Source organism: Mesoplodon mirus (assembly GCF_964341445.2).
Source record: "Mesoplodon mirus genome assembly, chromosome: 4".
In the NCBI taxonomy this organism is placed as follows: Eukaryota; Metazoa; Chordata; class Mammalia; order Artiodactyla; family Ziphiidae; genus Mesoplodon; species Mesoplodon mirus.
The window spans coordinates 63021755-63045527 of record NC_138979.1 but is presented as its reverse complement, the minus strand read 5'-3'; the positions used below and the strand labels follow the sequence as shown (position 1 = coordinate 63045527).

Genomic DNA, 23773 nt, shown 5'->3' with positions numbered 1-23773 from the left:
TAATAAATATATGGAGAGTTATACTTTGTTCATGGATAGGAAGATTTAATATTGTTAAGATGCTGAGGTAGGCAGAATAATAATCCCCACCCAAAGGTTCCTGTCCTTATCCCTGGAATGTACAAATATCTTATCTTACATGGCAAAGGGGACTTTGCAGATGTGATTAAGTTAAGGATCTTGAGACTAGGAGAGCTGGATTATCTAGATGGTCCCAATGGAATCCGAAGGGTCCCTACAAGGGAAAGAAGGAGGCAGAAGAGTCAGAGTCAGAGAAGGAAATGTGACTGCTGGCTTTGAAGATGGAAGGGTGGTACAAGGCAAGGAATTCAGGCAGCCTCTAGAAACTGGAACAGGCAAGAAACGGATTCTCCCCTAAAGCCTCCAGAAGGAATGCAGCCCTGCTGACACCTTCATTTTAGCCTCATAAGACCTATTTTAGACTTCTGACCTCCAGAACTGTGTGCAAAGCATAAACAAACTAAGTTTGGGTTTTTGTAGGCCACTAAGTTTGTGGCAATTTGTTACAGCAGTAATAATCAAAAATTCTAAATTCTTTTGTAGAAATTAACAAGCTGATTCTAAAATTCATGTGAAATTCATGAAAAGAGACCATATCCTGAGCATTTAAGTCATTTAACATTAACAAACTACTCACTATGTACTGATCTCTCTTATAAATGTTAGGGAAAGAAAAAAAAAAAACATAGAAGGGAATGTCCCTGACCATGAGCTTCATTGATTCATTTGTTCATTCAACAAATATTTATTGAGCACCTAACAGATGCCAAGCATTTTCTTAGATGGGACACATCACTGAACAAAACATTAGCTGCCTTCACGGAGCTAATGTGGGATGCGATGCAGGGCAAGGGTACAGAAAACAGTAAAAAATAAATATAATTAGTGGCACACTAAGGGTGAAATGGTGGGAGCAGTCAACCCTAGTACAGGCAATAAGGGAATGCTTTGTTGAGAATTTATAAACAATAGTCAAACTGACTAAAAAGCGCTGCTTTTTATTACTACCATGAGCTAGCAACTCTAATCAATGTCACTGATGAAATACCCCTCCCTGAAAAAAATCTTTTGTTGATCTAAGTTTTAAACAATTGCTACAGTTGCTGCTGAGTTTAAATAATACACATGTAAGTTTCAAATTATCAGATTTTTATTATTTATTCTTTAATAAATGTTGTTTTCTACATAGACATTCATTTGGAAAACTCCCAGTTATAAAGCTGGCCCACATACATGCAGACTTAGCCACATACATCTGTTTCAAGAGAAGCTTATAAGGCTTTGACATACTTCAAGCTTGCCTAATGCAAAGTTCTTGTCTCAAACCCTTTCTTAGGATGCACTTCACTTCAACCCTGTGGTACGACACTCTTCTGCATTTAAACCATAGATTCAAAATAAACAATGATAGCACAGGGACTGTAAAGACCAAGAAACAGGACATGAGTTATTACAATGCTGTCATTTTATGGGACCTTCTTTTTGGCATTTATATTTGTGCTGAAAATTTTAAAACAACGAAAGTGCAAGCAACGGGATGGAACATTTTTGTTTGGCAAATGCAAATTTTAGTTCACACTCAAAATATGTTACTGAATTTGAATAATACCTTTAATATTAAAATATTATTCTTTTAAACTGTTAAATGTTTCCAAACTAAATAGCAAAAAAGAGAATAAAACATATCAGCAATTTTATCATTAGTTGCCTAGATTGTATGTTTGGAGATTTTCAGTATTATTTTTTAAAATCACTTATTAGTTAAAGAGAAATCAATTCCATAAAATATCAGCCTCTAACCAAAGAAGCAAAGTTCAGACATTTACCTAGATATAAAAAACTGGCTAAACATTTGTGCTTTTTTTCCTGCCTTATACTATAGTGTGCATTTCCTTTTTCTTATTTATCTTACTGCCATGCTTATAATAATGAATCTCAATAAATTTCACTGTCTGCATAATAACTAATTTCATTTATGAAATTTTTATGAAAATATTCCATCATTTAGGGGAGTAAAGTGTTAAAAATTATCCATTTTGGGTTTCATATGTTCTAGGCACATCACTGAACATAATAAATAAGTAAATTATCTAGTATATAAGAAAGTGCTAGGAGCTAGAGAAAAAACAAAGCAGGGTAAGGGGAATGGGAGTGTAAAGACAGGACATGAATGTTAAAATATAAATAGGGTGGTCAGCATGGGCATCACTGAGGTGAGGCTTGAGCAAAGACTTGATGGCATGGGAAGGTTACTAGGTATCTCATGGGAAGGATACCAGGTACCTGGGAATTCCACAGTTACTATTTTTCATATATTTGTTGCAATATTTCATCTAAAAGATCTTTATGGTATGCTCAGTTTGAAAATGTCTAATTTAAGACTTCCAAGAGGTTCAAGAAAAAATGTAATTTGATTGCATCCCTGCAGTCTTCCCTTCCTAAATCCAATCCAAATACCAATTACCTTTCCTTGAGCAGTTATTAAAATCAGCGTCCAAGTGGGCCAGAAGGGTGGGTTGAAGTCTCAGGATCCAGATGAAAAGAGCTGAGTTTTCCCCTTGGATGAGAATGGAGGCCCTGGCCTAAGCAAGTAGCCCTAGGGCAAAGGCAGGAATGCCCCAGTTCTTGGGAGAGAGCCTAACCTGTAGAAACTGGTCATCCCCCCCAACCCCCAAGAAGACCAGCCTGTGTATTCTGAAATTCCTACTGGACTCCCAGCCTCTAAGGAGTCATAGTGGAGCTGGGAAACTTACTTAGCTAAGTCCTTTCTATTCCTCTACAGAAGACGTAGAAGCCTGAGACTCATGCACCTCCCAACACTTAACACTTAAGGTATGTTGGACTTGAACCCCAAAAGAAGAGGCCTAAGTTAGATAAAGGAAAATGACAACATACCAAATAGGCTAAAGTGATAAAGAACAAACAGAAAACCCAGAACAGGTGGCTCCTAGCTGAACAAAACTGCCAGATGAGATCAACATCAGCTTGAGCCAAAAAATAATAACAATAATAATAATTATTGTTATTATTTTAGTTCTTTTTTAAATATTTATTTATTTATGTTCCTTTTTTTTTTTGGCTGCGTTGGGTCTTAGTTGCGGCATACGGGATCTTTGTTGAGGCACGCGGGATCTTTCTCGTTACGGTGTGGTCTGTTGGGGTTTCTCTCTAGTTGCGGGGCACCAGCTTCTCTCCAGTTGTGGCATGCGAGTTTTCTCTCTCTAGTTGTGGCGCACAGGCTCCAGGACACGTGGGCTCTGTAGTTTGTGGCACGTGGGCTCTCTCGTTCGAGGCACGCGAGCTAAGTAGTTGTGGCACGTGGGCTTAGTTGCCTCGCGGCATGTGGGATCTTAGTTCCCCAACCAGGGATGGAACCCGCGTCCCCTGCATTGGAAGGCAGACTCTTTACCACTGGACCACCAAGGAAGTCCCAATAATAATTATTATTAGAACATTTAAGGAGACTTGGAGCTAAAAACATATAAAAATTCAATAGCTTAACTGAAGAACTGGAGACCATATTAATGGTCTGAAAGATCACGTAGGAGAAATATTCAGAAACACAGAGCATAACTACAAAGAAGAAATCATGTGTACAAGATAATGTGAAGCAAAGACTCAGCCCCAGGAGAACAAATGTTAACAGGAGCTAAAGTGGAAGGGGAGAAACAGAGCAAAGGCAATGATTAAACAGATAGCAGAACAACTATTCCACAACTGCAGAGATGAGACAGAAGATGGAAAGATTCGAGTTCCAGGCTTTGATGGGGGGGAGGAGGGAATCAACAACTAGACACACCCTAATAAAATTTCTAAATTTAAAGAATAAAGATATTAAAAGCTTCCAGTCTTAAAAAAAAGTCACTCTCCAACACCAGAAGATTCTGGAGAACAAACTCATTTTTTTTTTTTAGTAAATGAAGGCAAAGAATCAAGCATTCATCTTACCTCTCCTATACAAACTGACCTCCAGGTAAACTCTAGTGGATATGAGGAAATCTTTCTTTACTTTTGTGAAGAATATAAAATATTTTATATTCCAGATAATAAATTAAGAAAAATGATAAAATTAGAATATCAACATTTTTGCAACTCCTAATTAATTAATGGCTCTAGGCATTGTGCTTCAATAGCGGCAACTCCCCGGAAAGATAAATAGGCATTACACACTTCCAATGGGAAGAAGACTAAACCACCTACTAAGTAGTCTGGCCAAAAATCCCCAAAAACAAAAACAAAAAACTCAGCCTGAACTTGATCAAGTCTCTAGATTCAGTTATCAGTTCACAAGAAATACAGAGGACAAAGGATCACATTAACTGCACCACAGAGATGCAGTCAGCAAAATCATACTGTCAGAAATTCTTCAGAACTCGGTTTCTTCAGCGAATAAACTGCAAGGAAGGAAGAGAGGTGGATCACATAGAAGAAACCTTAAAGAATAAAAGAAATACTAATCAATCATCCACGTGTGGTCCTGTTTCGAAGAATTATGAAACTTATGAGACTATTAGAAATTTGAGCACTGACTATTTGATGATATTAAGGAATATTTTAGGGTGAAAATGATATTACGATTGTTTTTTTAAGTTCTTATCTTTTAGAGATACCAACTGAAACAGCTGATGAAATGGTATGATGGCTGTGATTTGCTTCAAAATAACATGATGGACATGGATAGGGTAGCAACAAAGCCAGATTGGCCATGAGTTGGTAATTGTTGAAGCTGCTGATATGTACATGTGGGTTTACCGTATGTTCCGTCTACCTTTATTATATAGAAATTCAAGCATAATCAAAAAGTTTTACATGAGGCTTTTTTGTTGACTAAGTAGAAGCAAGGGTAAAAAAAGCATTCAGCTTACTACAAAGGATGCTACATGAAATATCCTAACTCTTCTGAGAAATTCCAAACATCATAATGCCTAATATAATCCAAGAAGCTGAGAAAAAAATTACTTATTTCTGGCTCTTGGGAAATATATATATATATTTTTTCTTTTTTTTTAATTTTTTTTTTTTTTTTGCCGTACGCGGGCCTCTCACCAATGTGGCCTCTCCCGCCGCGGAGCACAGGCTCCGGACGCTCAGGCTCAGTGGCCATGGCTCAGGGGCCCAGCCGCTCCATGGCATGCGGGATCTTCCCAGACCGGGGCACGAACCCGCGTCCCCTGCATTGGCAGGCGGACTCTCAACCACTGTGCCACCAGGGAAGCCCGGGAAATATATGTAATGGGTGATAATTTAGCATTTTACTGGAGTGTTCACATTAGCACAATATAAAAAACTCAAAAAAAGTTATTTTTAACGACAAAGTCTTCAAAGAAAAAGATTATTTTAAGGTGTCATAACATATACCACGTTCATATCTTCTTTCTAGTTGCTAACCTAAATGTTGCTTAAGATTTAAGTCATCAAAACAGTACTATGGTACTGGCAAAAGAATAGACACATAAACCAATGGAACAGAATAGAGAACCCAGAAATAAACCCATGTATATACAAATCAACTAATATTTGACAAGGGAGCCAAGAATATTCAATGGAGAAGAGACAGTCTCTTCAATAAATGGTACTGGGAAAATTGGATATTCACATGCAAAAGAATGAAACTAGATCCCTATCTTACATCACTCACAAATTTAACTCAAAATGAATGAAAGACTTAAATGTAAGACTTGATACCATAAAACTTCTAGAAGAAAACAAAGGGAAAGAGCTCCCTGACAATGGTCTCAGCAATGATTTTTTTTTGGATATAACACCTAAAGCACAAGCAACAAAAGCAAAAATAAACAAGCAGACTACATCAAACCAGCAAGCTTCTGCACATCAAAGGAAATGATCAACAAAATGAAAAGCCAAGCTATGGAATGGATAAAAGTATTTGCAAACTACCTATCTTATATGGGGTTAATATTCAAAAAATATAAGGAACTCATACAAATCAACAGCAAAAATCAAATAATCCAATTTAAAAATGGGCAAAGGACCTAAGAAGACATATTTCTAAAGAACATGTTCAAATGGCCAACAGGTACATGAAATGGTGCTCAACATCACTAATCATCAGAGAAATACAAATCTAAACCACAATGAGATATCTCACGTTTGTCAGAATGGCTACTAACAAAAAGACAAGAGGTAGCAAGTGCCAGTAAGGATGTAGAGAAAAGGGAACCCTTGTGCACTGCTGGTGGAATGTAAACTGGTACAGCCACTATGGAAAACAGTATTGAGTTTCCTAAAAAAGACTTAAAAGTAGAACTACCATATGGCCCAGCAATTCCACTTCTGGGTATACATCAGAAGGAAATAAAATCACTATTTCAAAGAGATACCTGTACCCCCATGTTCACCGCAGCATTATTTACAATAGCCAAGACAGGGAAATAATCTAAGTGTCCATCAACAGATGAATGAATAAAGAAAATATGGTATGTATACACACACACACACACAAACACACAATGGAATATTATTGGGCCACTAAAAAAAAACAAGGAAATCTTGCCATTTGTGACAACATGAATGAACCCTGAGAGCATTATGCTAAGCGAAATAAGTCAGAGAAAAACAAATACTGGATGATCTCACTCATATGTGGAATTAAGAAAAAACAAATTCATAGCAACAGGACAGATTGGTGGAAAACAGAGGCAGGGGTGGGCAAAATGGGTAGAGGTGGTCAAAAGGTACAAACTTCCAGTTATATGATAAATAAGTTCTGGAGATGTAATGTACAACATCATGACTATAGCTAACAATATTGTATTGTATATTTGAAAGTTGCTGACAGTAGATTTTAAAAGTTATCACAAGGGAGGGCTTCCCTGGTGGCGCAGTGGTTGAGAGTCCGCCTGCCGATGCAGGGGACACGGGTTCGTGCCCCGATCCCGGAAGATCCCACATGCCGCGGAGCGGCTGGGCCCGCGAGCCATGGCCGCGGAGCCTGTGTGTCCAGAGCCTGTGCTCCGCAACGGGAGAGGCCACAGCAGTGAGAGGCCCGCGTACAGCAAAAAAAAAAAAAAAAAAAAAAAAGTTATCACAAGGGAAAAAAAATTTGTAACTATGTGAGGTGACGGATGGTTAACTAATTGTGGTAATCATTTTGCAATATATACATTTATCAAATCATTATGTTGTACGTTTTAAACTTATATAATGTCAAACATCAATTATACCTCAATAAAACTGGGGAAAGATTTACATCAACCTGAGCTCTGGCTATTGTAGTATTTTGCCATCAACACAGTAGCACACACTGAGATACAGAGCCTGCCTATCACAAGCTTATACAAGCACAGCTTTTCAGGCACAGCTTATACACTGGTTAAATGATCAGAGAGCCTTCTATTTTATATTCATGTATTTGTGCAAGACTGTATGTACTATAGGACTAATCTAAAATTAATTAGGAAAAAGGTTAAAAGAAATATATGAAAATATAGAAAAGTATTTCAAATGTACTTACCTTAAAGTAACTTATACCTACATGAAAGGCTAAAATAGTGTTACTTGTCAGATATGACAAATTATGTCAAAACTTGAGTTTTTTTCCTGCTTTTAAGACACCTCAGAAAGTGTCAGCACTCTATATATTGGCCCAAATTGCTGATTTATGCATCATAAAATATGAAAAATGTGCAAAATTGTTAAGTAGGCTATTAGCTGCCTCCTCACTTACTCCTGGTAGCTAAAGAGCCTCACAAATTATTTCAACAAACTTGTAGGACATATTATGCTAATGAAAGTGGCCCTGCTACATACCCACTACCAAACTGTAAAATTCAGTATTTTGCTTTTGATGTTTCACAGAAATGCAAAGTGTTAACAGTAACAATAATAATAAACACAATTATAAGAGCATAACACCCAAAGCAGAAAAAAAAAGTAATTATATATACCTGGGGAATCTGTTCTTTCTTTAGAATCTAAAAATATCATCTCATGCATCAGAGCATGAGATGTGATTCTCCTTCTTTTACCACATATACCCAAATAAGATTAATAATCGTGAAATTATCTAATCCTTTTAAACCTAGCTATTGGAGTTAACTTATCACCTTGATTAGTAGCCATAAGCAAAATATATTTACTCAAAATACCTCCCATGCAACAGAGGAATAAGTTCTTTATGCCCTGATTACCAATCAAGGCCCCTCTGGTTATTGTTCTTTCTATAAAACACAGTCCTAGGACATTTCTCCAATACGTTTAAAAATCTCCCAAACTAATAAATCCTATGAAAATCACCAAGTATACCAGAAAGTGGTACCTCCCATCGGCACACCTACTCTAGGTCACTGCAACTCTCATACCTGCCACCTGCCTTGCTATCTTCATAGTCACTCTCTTCTATTTATTCACAAACAAGGTTCACTTACGCCCCTAACAGTTCCAATATCCAAACTGTATTTCTAAATCTGAGTTCAAGAAACACTCTAATTTATTTCTCGGATGCCATGTAGTCATTTTTTAGGTGAAAAGCACCCTAGATTCCAAATGAGCAGGTACTTGAGCTTAATTGGCTAGATCTTCCAATGGTGATGCCTTAATCATCTCTAAACAGAGCCCTGAATAGTGTCCAGCACACGGTAGGCAGGGAACAAATCTTAAACATGAATGAATTTTAATTTTCTAAGGCCTCATTTTAAAATATAACTTCTTAGACTCCTTCAACAACTAAACTGAAAACAAAAACTTCACTATATTTGTCTAGAGAAATTCTACCTTAAATCATGTTATGCAAACAACGCATAGCCTCTATGAAAACTATGTCTGTTACACAATAAAATGAACCTTTTGTTTACTGAAGGAGAAAAGAGTTGGAAATGTGTATTTATAATCTGGTGCTTTGGAAAAAAAATTTTGTCATAGGAAAAAAAATGTTAGAACATCTGTTAGAAGGTTCTTCCTCAAAAGCCTAAGCAATCTACAATATGTCACTGTATGTGACATATAATTCAATTAAACATAACCACAATTATAAAAATTATTTCTATATCAGTCAGGTGTAGGCTAGAGTATGCTGTAGAAATTAACAACCCCCCAAAGCAAAGGTTTTATTTCTCACTCACACTACCTATGCATCCTCCTTCTACCTGTCTTCCCACTCTACCTCACACTGCCCATCTTTCTCACAATAGGACCTAAGCTGACAGAGCAGCAGATACCTGCAACACTGTAGCAAAGAGAAAGATGACAATGAATCATACACTGGCTCCTAAAGCTCCTGTCCATCACATAGGTCATTTCTGCTCACATTTCACTGGCCAAAACCAGTCACATGACACACAACTTCAAAGAGGCCAGGGATATGCAATCTTAGTATATCTGGTGAACACCAATGACTACTACTTTAAAAAAGACATTATCTGGAATCAGATGGATTTAGGATCAAATCCTTGTTTTGCAACTTGGAAGTATACTTAAAAATAAAAAATAGTAATAACTACCTTATAGGGTCATCAGAAAGATTAAATGACATAATGCAAAATCAGATACTTACCAGAATACCTGACCTTGATTCATTCATTCAATAAATATTTGGGGGATATCTGCCAATCACCATTCTAGGTACTGACATACAGTAATTATGTACTAAATAAGTTTTTTTGTTTGTTGCTATTGTTATTAGAAATGCCTTTTGAGTTCCAACCAGGGCCCCCAGGAATAAGCCTTCATTTCTTAGCAGTCTCCAGATTCAGAAGAGACTTGTTCTCTTGTTCTCCAATAACCATTTTCTTTCTTATATGGTAATAGAACCCCTGATTTTTAGCTGGACACATGATCTCGTGGAATTCAGACTACATATGCCAGCTGTCCATACAGTTAAGATGACCACAGCTCTAAGTTCTGACTACAGGAGGAGGTATCATGGGGCAACTTACCAGAAACTTCCTTAGGGGACAGCAGGTGTGAATCTTTTGTCTACTTCTTCATCCTTTCCTCCACCAGGCTGTCTAGAATATCAGTTCTATCTTGGACTATGAGACCATGGCCGCGCATGGCAGAGGAACAAAACAGAAGGCTCCTCATTTCCTGACACTGTGGAGTGTCATACCAGCCCTGTACTGTTATGTGAATAATAAACTTGCGTCTTATTTAATCCACTGTTATTTTGCATTTTCTATTATTCAGAGTCAATCTTAATCCTAATAAATAGAGCAACATAACCTGTTAACTCTTTAAAAAAGCAAGCTGCATGAAAGAATAGTAACTCTGGATACCTGTACATCTTCATAAGAGAAGATACCACTGTTGGGAGCAGCAGTGTACAGCAGAATGGCTTGAGAAAGACAACACTTTTAGAATCAGTTCTTCCACTCCTATGTAAACCTTTGGCAAGCTATTTAACCTATCCAGGCATAAGCTTCTTGTATATAAAATGGTAATTAGATCTAAATAGAGCTATTAAATGTGAGAATTAGTGTGAAAAGGTTTATGAAAATACTTCATAAATTATAAATCATTAAATAGTATCAGTATTACTTTGTCAATTGTTCCCTCTCCCCACCTTTCCTTCAGAATTGGGGCATGAAGACAGATTGCAGTACATAAGAATCACCTAGGCAGTCACCCTCAGAGATCCCGATTCATTAGGTCTAGCACAAGAACCATGAATCTGCATCTTCAACAAGCACCCCCAAGGGACTGTTGAAAGTAGCCTGCCTACTACACTTTGAGAAACACCACTCTAGTTATCAGACCCTACATATTTTTGTAATCCTGTGCTCAAGTGTCCCAATATTTTAAGACTGTGATGAAACACAAGGACAGTTCCATAGCTTCTCCAGTGCCTAACTAAATGCCAAGTACCGAATAGATAATTTAATAATTTTTGTTGAATTGATGAACTGAAGTGGAAAATGACAAAATGGGACTGAATTAAATGACCCACTATAGATTTCCACTTCTGGCCAACATAATGTAACAGGGACCAAACTTGCCTTCCTGCCTGAAACAGCTAAAAACTTGACAAATTAGAGGAAACAACAGTTTTCAAGACACTGGATATCAAGTAATAAAGGACATGATTCCTGAGAAATAACAAGAAACAATGGAGGTGAGCTTTACCGTTGCCCTAGTTACTTCTTGGGGAACGTTTCCAGGCCAAAGTACAAGGAGAAGGAGCATAGAACCTGGTGAGCTGTCCCTGAGTAGAGGGGAGAGAGCTGCCAAGTCCAGGTACGTCAGAGTGGCTAGAGTTTGCAAGCCAGAATACTGGAGAAGAGAGAGCTGTACCAAGGGAGACCCCTCCTCAAATCTTCAGCATACACACATGTGCGAGCAAATGACCAGAGGCTGGGCAAAAAAACACCTGAAAGGACTTAAAGGAACAATCCTGAGCGCTTACACAGGGCAGGGAATAGGGTCTGTTCTTATCAGCAAGAGTGAGAAACCTCATAATTTAAGGACACTGGATAGAGTAAGTATGTTGAAGAATTTTGCCTCAGGAGTGGGAAAAAATGATCCCTAGATCAAATGCTGCTCTGGTCCCACCTGACAAAGCTCAAGCAAGACTTGAAAGGATTAAACTGTTTCCAAATAACTTATCCCAGCAAAAAGCTCAAGAATATTTATAGGAATCCAAAAATATCCTGCACCCAACAGGGTAAAATTCACATCAGGCATCCAATCAAAAATTACCAGGTATGCAAAAAAGAACTACTACTTCACTATTCTCAAAAATAATTTTCTTGGGCTTTTACTGAATCTTAAATTTTCCTTAAAAAAAACCCTACAATCATTTTTATCATTTTCACCCTGTGTGTTAATCGCAAAAGTCCTCATCTACATAACTGAACTGCTATTCCCCAAATGAAATATTAACACTTCTAAGACAAACAGCATAGTGGTTAAAGGAATAAGCTTTAGAGGCATGAAAAACAGGGTCTGAATTCTCTCTTAACTTATCTGTGTTCCTGGGCAAGCCACTGAACCTCTCTGAGTTTTAGTTCCCTTATCTATAAAAGGGGATAATAATATTTACTTCATAGGGCTGCTATAAGAAATATCCTGAAGTAAACAATAAATAGTAGCTATCACATCATAATTAGCACACTATCATAAGAAAAGTTCAGAAAAGTTACCACACACTCAGACATTTACTGAGCACCTATCATATGCTAGATAATATGTAGGCACAAGGAATATAAGGAAAAAAAAGGACACTGTTAAGGGGACCCAAAGTATATCTTATGTTGAATCTGCATTTAACAGTTCAAGTACAAACTTCATTTTGTATTTCTTAATTTCTAAGTAGGGCAATTATTTTAAGTTCCTTCTACAAAAATTAAAGGACTTTTTTCCCTTTGAAAGGAAAAAAGTAAGAAGTTGTCAGGTTCAACCAATTAGGGCATGTCTGAGAAATCCTTGGAATCTGAAAAACGTGGTAAAACTTTAATTGAAAAGCAATCTGCAGGGGTACCTTCAAGATGGCGGAGGAGTAAGACGTGGAGATCACCTTCCTCCCCACAAATACATCAAAACTACATCTACAGGGCTTCCCTGGTGGCGCAGTGGTTGAGAGTCCACCTGCCGATGCAGGGGATACGGGTTCGTGCCCCGGTCTGGGAAAATCCCACATGCCGCGGAGCGGCTGGGCCCATGAGCCATGGCCGCTGGGCCTGCGCGTCCGGAGCCTGTGCTCCGCAATGGGAGAGGCCACAACAGTGAGAGGCCCGCCTACCGCAAAAAAAAAAAAAAAAACAAACTACATCTACATGTGGAACAACTCCTACAGAACAACTACTGAACGCTGGCAGAAGACCTCAGACTTCCCAAAAGATGCCCTCAGGCGATCTACACGCAGAGGTGGGGCTAAATCCAAAGCTAAACCCCAGGAACTGTGTGAACAAGAAGAGAAAGGGAAATTTCTCCCAGCAGCCTCAGGAGCAGCGCATTAATTCTCCACAATCAACTTGATGTACCCTGCATCTCTGAAATACCTCAACAGACAACTAATCATCCCAAAATTGAGGCGGTGGACTTTGGGAGCAACTGTAGACTTGGGGTTTGCTTTCTGTATCTAACTTGTTTCTGGTTTTATGTTTATCTTAGTTTAGTATCTAGAGCTTATTATCATTGGTAGATTTGTTTATTGATTTGGTTGCTCTCTTCCTTTTTTAATTGTTTTTACATATATATTTTTTTTTCTTTTTTCTCTTTTTGTGAGTGTGTATGTGTATGCTTCTTTGTGTGATTTTGTCTGTATAGCTTTGCTTTTGCCATTTAACCTAGGGTTCTTACTGTCTGTTTTTTTGCTTTTGTTTTTGTTTTTTGTTTAGTATAGTTTTTAGCGCTTTTATCATTCGTGGATTTGTTTTTTGGTTTGGTTGCTCTCTTCTTTCTCTTTCTTTTTATTTATTACTTTTCTATTTTTAATAAGTTTTTCTATTTTAATAACTTTATTTTATTCCCTCCCTCCCTCCCTCTCTCTCTCTCCTTCTCTCTCTCCCTCTCTCTCTCTCTCTCTCTCTGTTTCTCTCTTTTTCTCCATTTTCTTCTGAGCCACGTGGCTGACAGGGTCTTGGTGCTCTGCCTGGGTATCAGGCCTCAGCCTCTGAGGTGGAAGAACCGAGTTCAGGACACTGGTCCACCACAGACCTCCCGGCCCCACACAATATCAAACGGCGAAAGCTCTCCCAGAGATCTCCATCTCAATGCTAAGACCCAGCTCCACTCAATGACCAGCAAGCTACAGTGCTGGACACCCTATGCCAAACAACTAGCAAGACAGGAACACAAACCCACCCATTAGCAGAGAAACTGCCTAAAATCATAATAAGTTCACAGACACCCCAAAACACACCACCAGACGTCGTCCTGTCCACCAGAAAGACAAGATCCAGCCTCATCCACCAGAACACAGGCACCAGTCCCCTCCACCAGGAAGCCTACACAACCCACTGAACCAACCTTAGCCACTGGGGAGCAGACACCAAAAACAACAGGAACTACGAACCTGGAGCCTGCAAAAAGGAGACCCCAAACACAGTAAGTTAAGCAAAATGAGAAGACACAGAAACACACAGCAGATGAAGGAGCAAGGTAAAAACCCACAAGACCAAACAAATGAAGAGTAAATAGGCAGTCTACCTGAAAAAGAATTCAGAGTAATGATAGTAAAGATGATCCAAAATCTTGAAATAGAATGGAGAAAATACAAGAAACATTTAACAAGGACCTAGAAGAACCAAAGAGCAAACAAACAATGATGAACAACACAATAAATGAAATTAAAAATTCTCTAGAAGGAATCAGTAGCAGAATAACTGAGGCAGAAGAACGGATAAGTGACCTGGAAGATAAAATAGTGGAAATAACTACCATAGAGCAGAATAAAGAAAAAAGAATGAAAAGAACTGAGGACAATCTCAGAGACCTCTGGGACAACATTAAACACACCAACATTCGAATTATAGGGGTCCCAGAAGAAGAAAAGAAAGGGACTGAGAAAATATTAAGAGATTATAGTTGAAAACTTCCCTAAAATGGGTAAGGAAATAGTCACGTCCAGGAAGCACACAGAGTCCCATACAGGATAAATCCAAGGAGAAACACGTCAAGACACATATTAATCAAACTATCAAAAATTAAATACAAAGGAAAAATATTAAAAGCAATAAGGGAAAAGCAACAATTAACATACAAGGGAATTCCCATAAGGTTAACAGCTGATCTTTCAGCAGAAACTCTGCAAGCCAGAAGGGAGTGGCATGACATATTTAAAGTGATGAAAGGGAAAAAGCTACAACCAATATTACTCTACCAAGCAAGGATCTCATTCAGATTCAACAGAGAAATTAAAACCTTTACAGACAAGCAAAAGCTAAGAGAATTCAGCACCACCAAACCAGCTCTACAACAAATGCTAAAGGAACTTCTCTAGGCAGGAAACACAAGAGAAGGAAAAGACTTACAATAACAAACCCAAAACAATTAAGAAAATGGTAATAGGAACATACGTATCGATAACTACCTTAAATGTAACTGGATTAAATGCTCCAACCAAAAGACATAGACTGGCTGAATGGATACAAAAACAAGACGTGTACATACGTTGTCTACAAGAGACCCACTTCAGACTTAGGGATACATACAGACTGAAAGTGAAGGGATGGAAAAAGATATTCCAGGCAAATGGAAATCAAAAGAAAGCTGGACTAGCAATTCTCATATCAGACAAAATAGACTTTAAATTAAACACTGCTACAGGAGACAAAGAAGGACACTATATAATGATCAAGGGATCAATCCAAGAAAAAGATATAACAACTGTAAATATTTATGTACCCAACAAAGGAGCACCTCAATACATAAGGCAAATGCCATAAAAGGGGGAACTGACAGTAACACAGTAATAGTTGGGGACTTTAACACCCCACTTTCACCTATGGACAGATCATCCAAAATGAAAATAAGTAAGGAAACACAAGCTTTAAATGATACATTAAACAAAACGGACTTAATTGATATTTATAGGACATTCCATCCAAAAACAGGAGATTATACTTTCTTTTCAAGTGCTCATGGAACATTCTCCAGGACAGATCATATCTTGGGTCACAAATCAAGTCTTGGTAAATTTAAGAAAACTGAAACCGTATCAAGTATCTTTTCTGACCACAATGCTATGAGACTAGATATCAATTACATGAAAAAATCTGTAAAAAATACAAACACACGGAGGCTAAACAATACACAACTAAATAACCAAGAGATCACTGAAGAACTCAAAGAGGAAATCAAAAAATACTTAGAAATAAATGACAATGAAAACACAATGACACAAAACCTATGGAATGCAGCAAAAGCAGTTCTAAGAGGGAAGTTTATAGCAATACAATCCTACCTCAAGAAACAAACATCTCAAATAAACAACCTAACCTTACACCTAAAGCAATTAGAGAAAGAAGAACAAAAAGACCCCAAAGTTAGCAGAAGGAAAGAAATCATAAAGATCAGATCAGAAATCAATGAAAAAGAAATGAAAGAAAACAACAGCAAAGATCAATAAAACTAAAAGCTGGTTCTTTCAGAAGAGAAACAAAACTGATAAACCATTAGCCAGACTCATCAAGAAAAAAAGGGAGAAGACTCAAATCAGTAGAATTAGAAGTGAAAAAGAAGAAGTAACAACTGACACTGCAGAAACACAAAGGATCATGAGAGATTACTACAAGCAACTATATGCCAATAAAATGGACAACCTGGAAGAAATGGACAAATTCTTAGAAAAGCACAACTTTCTGAGACTGATCCAGGAAGAAACAGAAAATATAAACAGACCAATCACAAGCACTGAAATTAAGACTGTGAGTAAAAATCTTCCAACAAACAAAAGCCCAGGACCAGATGGCTTCACAGGCAAATTCTATCAAACATTTAGAGAGGGGCTAACACCTATCTTTCTCAAACTCTTCCAAAATATAGCGGAGGGAGGAATACTCCCAAACTCATTCTATGAGGCCACCATCACCCTGATACCAAAACCAGACAAAGATGTCAAAAAGAAAGAAAACTACAGGCCAATATCACTGATGAGCATAGATGCAAAAATCCTCAACAAAATACTAGCAAACAGAATCCAACAGCACATTAAAAGGATCATACACCATGATCAAGGATCATACTCCATGATCAATTATCAATTACCCCAGTGGGGTTTATCCCAGGAATGCAAGGATTTTTCAATATATGCAAATCAATCAATGTGCTAAACCATATTAACAAATTGAAGGAGAAAATCCATGATCATCTCAATAGATGCAGAAAAAGCTTTCGACAAAATTCAACAATGATAAAAACCTTTTATGATAAAAACGCTCCAGAAAGTAGGCATAGAGGGAACTTACCTCAATATAATAAAGGCCATATATGATAAACCCACAGCCAACATCGTTTTCAATGGTGAAAAACTGAAACCATTACCTCTAAGGTCAGGAAGAAGACAAGGTTGTCCACTCTCACCACTTATTCAACATAGTTTTGGAACTTTTAGCCACAGCAATCAGAGAATAAAAAGAAATAGAAGGAATCCAAATCGGAAAAGAAGAAGTAAAGTTGTCACTGTTTGCAGACGACATGATACTATACATAGTGAATCCTAAAGATGCTACCAGAAAGCTACTATAGCTAATCAATGAATTTGGTAAAGTAGCAGGATACAAAATTAATGCACAGAAATCTCTTGCATTCTTATACATTATTTTTCCTAATGATGAAAAATCTGAAAGAGAAATTAAGGAAACACTCCCATTTACCACTGCAACAAAAAGAATAAAATACCTAGGAATAAACCTACCTAAGGAGACAGAAGACCTGTGTGCAGAAAACTATAAGACACTGATGAAAATAAATTAAAGATGATACAAACAGATGGAGAGATATACCATGTTCTTGGATTGGAAGAATCAACATTGTGAAAATGACTATACTACCCAAAGCAATCTACAGATTCAATGCAATCCCTATCAAACCACCAATGGCATTTTTCACAAAACTAGAACAAAAAATTTCACAATTTGTATAGACACACAAAAGACCCCGAATAGTCAAAGCAATTCTGAGGAAGAAAAACAGAGCTGGAGGAATCAGGCTCCCGGACTTCAGACTATACTACAAAGCTACAGTAATCAAGACAATATGGTACTGGCACAAAAACAGAAATATAGATCAGTGGAACAGGATAGAAGGCCCAGAGATAAACCCATGCACAAAAAAAGGTTCACCTTATCTTTGATAAAGCAGGCAAGAATACACAATGGAGAAAAGACAGTCTCTTCAATAAGTCGTGCTGGGAAAACTGGACAGCTACATGTAAAAGAATGAAATTAGAACACCTGCTAACACCATACACAAAAATAAACTCAAAATGGATTAAAGACCTAAATGTAAGGCCAGACACTATCAAACTCTTAGAGGAAAACACAGGCAGAACACTCTATGGCATAAATCACAGCAAGATCCTTTTTGACCCACCTCCTAGAGAAATGGAAATAAAAACAAAAATAAACAAGTGGGACCTAATGAAACTTAAAAGCTTTTGCACAGCAAAGGAAACCATAAACAAGACGAAAAGACAACCCTCAGAATGGGGGAAAATATTTGCAAATTAAGCAACTGACAAAGGATTAATCTCCAAAATATACAAGCAGCTCATGCAGCTCAATATCAAAAAAACAAAGAGCCCAATCCAAAAATGGGCCAAAGACCTAAATAAATATTTCTCCAAAGAAAATATACAGACTGCTAACAAACACATGAAAGGATGCTCAACATCACTAATCAATAGAGAAATGCAAATCAAAACTACAATGAGGTATCACCTCACACCAGTCAGAATGGCCATCATCAAAAAATCTACAAACAATAAATGCTGAAGAGGGTGTGAAGAAAAGGGAACCCTCCTGCACTGTTGGTGGGAATGTAAACTGATACAGCCACTATGGAGAACAGTATGGAGGTTCCTTAAAAAACTACAAATAGAACTACCATACAACCCAGCAATCCCACTACTGGGCATATACCCTGAGAAAACCATAATTCAGAAAGAGGCATGTACCACAATGTTCATTGCAGCTCTATTTTTTTTTTTTTTTTTTTGCAGTACGCGGGCCTCTCACTGTTGTGGCCTCTCCTGCTGCGCGGGCCTCTCACTGTTGTGGCCTCTCCTGCTGTGCGGACCTCTCACTGTTGTGGCCTCTCCCGTTGCTGAGCACAGGCTCCAGACGCGCAGGCTCAGCGGCCATGGCTCACAGGCCTAGCCGCTCCGCAGCATGTGGGATCTTCCTGGACCGGGGCGTGAACCCGTGCCCCCTGCATCGGCAGGCAGACTCTCAACCACCGCGCCACCAGGGAAGCCCCTGCAGCTCTATTTACAATATCCAGGACATGGGAGCAACCTAAGTGTCCACTGACAGATGAATGGATAAAGAAGATGTGGCACATATATACAATGGAATATTACTCAGCCATAAAAAGAAACAAAACTGAGTTATTTGTAGTGAGGTGGATGGACCTAGAGTCTGTCATATAGAGTGAAGTAAGTCAGAAAGAGAAAAACAAATACCGTATGCTAACACATATATATGGAATCTAAAAAAAAAAAAAGTTCTGAAGAATGTAGGGGCAGGACCGGAATAAAAACGCAGACGTTGAGAATGGACTTGATGACACGGGGAGGGGGAAGGTTAAGCTGGGATGAAGTGAGAGAGTGGCATGGACATATATACACTACCAAATGTAAAGTAGATAGCTAGTGGGAAGCAGCCATATGGCACAGGGAGATCAGCTCGGTGTTCTGTGTCCACCTAGAGGGGTGGGATAGGGAGGGTGGGAGGGAGATGCAAGAGGGAGGAGATTATGGGGATGTATGTATATATAGCTGATTCACTTTGTTATACAGCAGAAACTAACACACTATTGTAAAGCTATTATACTCTCATAAAGATGTTTAAAAAATAAATAAATAAAATAAAAACAACCTGAAATTAACATCACCTTTCAAAATTATTCTCAAATTAGTAAACTAAATTACATGCAGCCATAAAATACATAAAATGGACCAATCTGTTATTATGATAATCCTTTCAGAAAGGCTGGGCTAACAGATGTAAGGAATTAAAATCAAGTTCAAGATGTATTTCATTTGCTCATTCCACTTAAATGACAGATGGTTTAAATATTAACCCTATTAATAAAATGTTTGAATATTCATTATGAATCTGATTGCCTTACCTCATGACTCCACAAATTCATTTTATTAATTTTACTATAGGGCTGCCCATTTCATTCAAGGTCTTCTACACTTACGCCTCGCAAAGTCTGGTCCTTGGACCAACAGCATCAGCATCACCTGGAAGCTGGTTAGAGCTACAGAATTTCACTGCCGGTACCAGATCTACTAAGTCAGAATTTGCATTTTTCAAAAATATCCCCAAGTGATTTCCATGCACATTGACATCTGAGTAGCACAGTTCTAAACTGTTGATTTTTTTTCACACTTTTTTTTTCTTACAGTATTACAAAAAGTGTATTTGCTTCCAAATTGTGGTTAACTTATCTACAAATAGTAACTTTTCATAATAATTCAATTCAGACAAATAAATCAATATATACATTCCATAGTCTATATACAAGATGTCTTAGACTTGACCTTACCTCTCAACTAGGACTTCAAGTCTTAGAAGTACTAGACTTGTTGTACCATTCATTTTTTCTCTTAAGTCAACATTTTTGCCTTAGCATGTAGCCACTGTGATGAAAGTCTTCTCTGTAATTAAACAACTATATAGAACAGTACCAGGAAATCAGATTCTCCCCACAATTTCAGGAAAAAATGAAAAAACTCAAAATAGATTTCAAGGTTGAACTTAAAAGGCCCCTAGAGGAAAAAAAAAGCCAGAATGACTCTATTCTCCACAATAATATATTTTTATGCTTTACCTAACACATATTTTTTTTACTGCAGGTACCACATATTTTTAAAATGAGAAATTCACATGGGACTTAGTGAAGCTCTTTAGATGGCTCATCTTTTATCATTACTATTGCACAATAGTCACAGAACTCATAAAATAGAACAAATCTTGTTTTCTCTTTCGTTTTTCCCTCCCAAAATGACAGACCTGGGCTGAAACTGATCACAGCAGGTAGGATGGTTCGGCACAGATTCAAAGGAAGGTACAAATGTTCAGTTTTCAAAAGCACTGCAAAAGCCAAACCTCATCCCTTGTCACTGTAGCTGTGGCTTTATGCCAAACATCAGAAAACTGTTGAAAAGTGCCGCTCCTTATAAGCAATTATGAAGAGCTTTGCAAAGAAAAGGGAAAAAAAGTAATAACAGTTCCTTAGGATGGTCAATGTCCCTGGCCTCTGGGTTGCAATACAGGAATCTAATAGTTACCCAGTTGCATCTGAGGCCATGCATCCAACAAAGATGCCTGAGGTGAAAGGGTTTAAAGGGTGTTAAGAGAAGGTATCAAGGAACCTGTTGGGCAGTTTCAAAAATTAATTATGTCCTCAAACGTTCCCAGTTTTTTTTTTACAAGATCCTATTATAGATTAGTCATTCTTCGATTTAACTCTTTATTCACCCCATTTTGCATCTGCAGCCTATATAATTTCTCAGGATACCGTGTTCCACAAGAGTACAACTAAGTATTTAATGCCTTTTTTAATGGTCTTAGCTCTAATAGTCTAGATTTGGTGAACAATTCATTATGCCCCATCTCTACTCACATTCACAGCCAAGTCTCTCAGAAGAGGTGTCCACGCACATTGGCCACACTTCCTCACCTACTAGTCACTCTTCAGCCCACCCCTATCTGACTTCCACCCCCTTCACTCCACTGAAACTTCTCTTGGTAAAGACCATTAAGGACCTTCATGTTGCTAAATCCAATGGACACCCCTTAGTCGTCATTATCCTTCACTCTGAGGCATTATTCAACAAAGTTAATTGTTCTCTCCCTCTTGAAGTAACTTTTTGTAGCTTTGATGGACCTGCTTTCTCCTGGGTACCTCCCAATTCTCTGTCCCTTGCCAATCTTCTTTAGGAAGTCGGTCCCCTCCTGATCTACCTTGGGGCTTGGTCCTGGAATCTCATATCATCTCATAACTATAAATGTCACCTTCGTGTTGATGACACATTTACATCTCCAGCCCAGATGTTTCTTCTGAGTCTAGACCAGCATACCCAACTACCCATTCAATATCCCCACTTGGATGCTGCATAAACACACTGAAACCCAATACATCTGAAACTGAAGTCTTGGATCTTTCCTTCACTGTTCCTCCTCCAACGTTTCCCAACCCAGTTGATCCTGCCAGAAACACAAAAGTTCTTTACTATCACCACTTATACCTAATCAATCTCCAAGTCCTGTCATTTTGGCCTCCAAAATATAGCTTTAACATGCCCGGTCTCCCCATCTCTACTGCCATCCTCCCTCCCCATCCTCCCACCGCTGCCCTCCCGTCTAAGTATTACCATCTCTTGCCTGCCACACTAAAAAAGCGTTCTATGTGATCTTCCTGACTCTACTCATATTCCTCTCCAATTCTATCTCCACACTTCAACCAGAGTGAACTTTCAAAGATGAAAATGCTCCAACTTAAAATCCTTCAGTGGCTTCCTATTGGTTTTAGGACACTGTTCACAAGGCATCTGCCTACCTCTCTAGACAACCTCATTCCATGTTATCAGTCTCCTTGTTCTCTAAGCACCAGCCTTACTCTTTCTGTCTGCACATTACACATGCTGAGGTTTTCCAGGTGCAGGGCCTCTGCACACGTTGCATCCTCTACCTGGAATAATTGTTCTCTTTCTTTTACTTTTCTCCTACCCGCTGCTGCCCAAACCACACCAACATATACACACATGCACAATCCAAAACCCCAGGGTCCACATCCAATAGTCAAGCCAGACCAAAAGGAACTGAATGATCAGCGACCCATGGCAATAAAACATACCACCAGGACAAAAAAAGAGGATAATATCAGTAAACCCTTACATAACTTTATATGAGGCACTGTTTCAGGTGATTTATATATATTAACTTAATCAGTGCTCACAACAATCTTACCAAGTAGATACTATTATTATCCCTATTTTAAGATAAGGTAAATAAGGTACAGAGAGAATAAGTAACTTAACCAAGGTCACAGAAATTCAGTGGCAAAGCTAGGATTCAAATTTAGTCCTTCTTCTGTGTGACTCTTGGCTGCCTGAAGAAAAACAACTTGATTAAAGACTATTCAACCCTCCCGTCCACATAAGGGATGTGAAACTAGTTTACATAATTATACAGCATCTGCATAAATACTATGTCCTCCACTAGACTAAAAACAAACGAGGGTAGGGATCATTTATACCTTGTTCACTGATATACATCCCCGAGCACCCTGAATAAAATCTAACACATAACTGACGCTCAGTAAATATCTGTCGAATGTATGAATGTTTACCACTCCCTTGCATAACTACTTTGAGAATGCACTGGGTTCCAATCATTATACGTATTTCCTACGTTAGCTGTCGGCTAACCGCCCCTATCAGTCCTCTCCTTCTGTCGGCGTGGCTCTCGGCCGGAACTCCGGTACCAGGCCACAGCCTCCCCTCCCTCCCCGCGGGGGGTGAGAGCCTCCCGGCCCTTCCCGCCCTCAGGCCTCACCTTCCATGTTGTGGAAGAGGCTGTGCCAGCTTCCTGGACAAGCCCAGGCAGCTCTCCAGTGCCCACGGGCATGAAGCGGCCATACCGCTGCAGAGGCCACTGTGCCGCACCTTCTCCCGGGAGCCCGAAGCCCGCGTGCTCTTTTCCCGCCTCCGCCATGTTCGACTTCCTGGCTAGCGCAGCTCGCTGGTGCCTGCCAATCGGCCCAACTAACCAATCAGGAAGCGAGGTGACCCAAGGCCCACCCTCCCCAAGAGTACAAGCCAATGGACAAGCCCCAGAGACTAGAACGGGAAGCGGGGTGAGGAGGAGCGGGGTGGGGGAGTTGGAGGGGAGTAGGGGTTGGGGGCGGTGCTTTTCGCGTTAAAGGCGTAGCTGTGGACCTAGGGCGTTTTCTCGTGGTGGACAAAGTGAGGATGGTAACTTCCATCTTGAAGTGGGGCTGTGACGCTTATAAATGGTAGTTGGTCTTGCCTTTGCTTCGTTCGGGCCCTCCCCTTCCCTCAGGCAGCCCGGGTCATTGTCCGGCCGCTCTGAGACCTTTGAGAAAACTGGCCGACTCCCTGTGA

General features: G+C 38.9%; 1 protein-coding gene across 1 annotated transcript in view; it reads right to left on the bottom strand.

Moving 5' to 3' along the window:
* Positions 1-23363, bottom strand: part of REC114 (REC114 meiotic recombination protein) — a gene marked incomplete at its 5' end in the record, with an annotated part of 112716 nt that extends 89353 nt beyond the window's left edge. The window contains one exon of the mRNA XM_082619136.1: positions 23205-23363. Within this exon, the coding sequence (XP_082475262.1) occupies positions 23205-23363 (159 nt within the window). The remainder of the gene's footprint in view (positions 1-23204) is intronic.
* Positions 23364-23773: the final 410 nt, after the last annotated feature.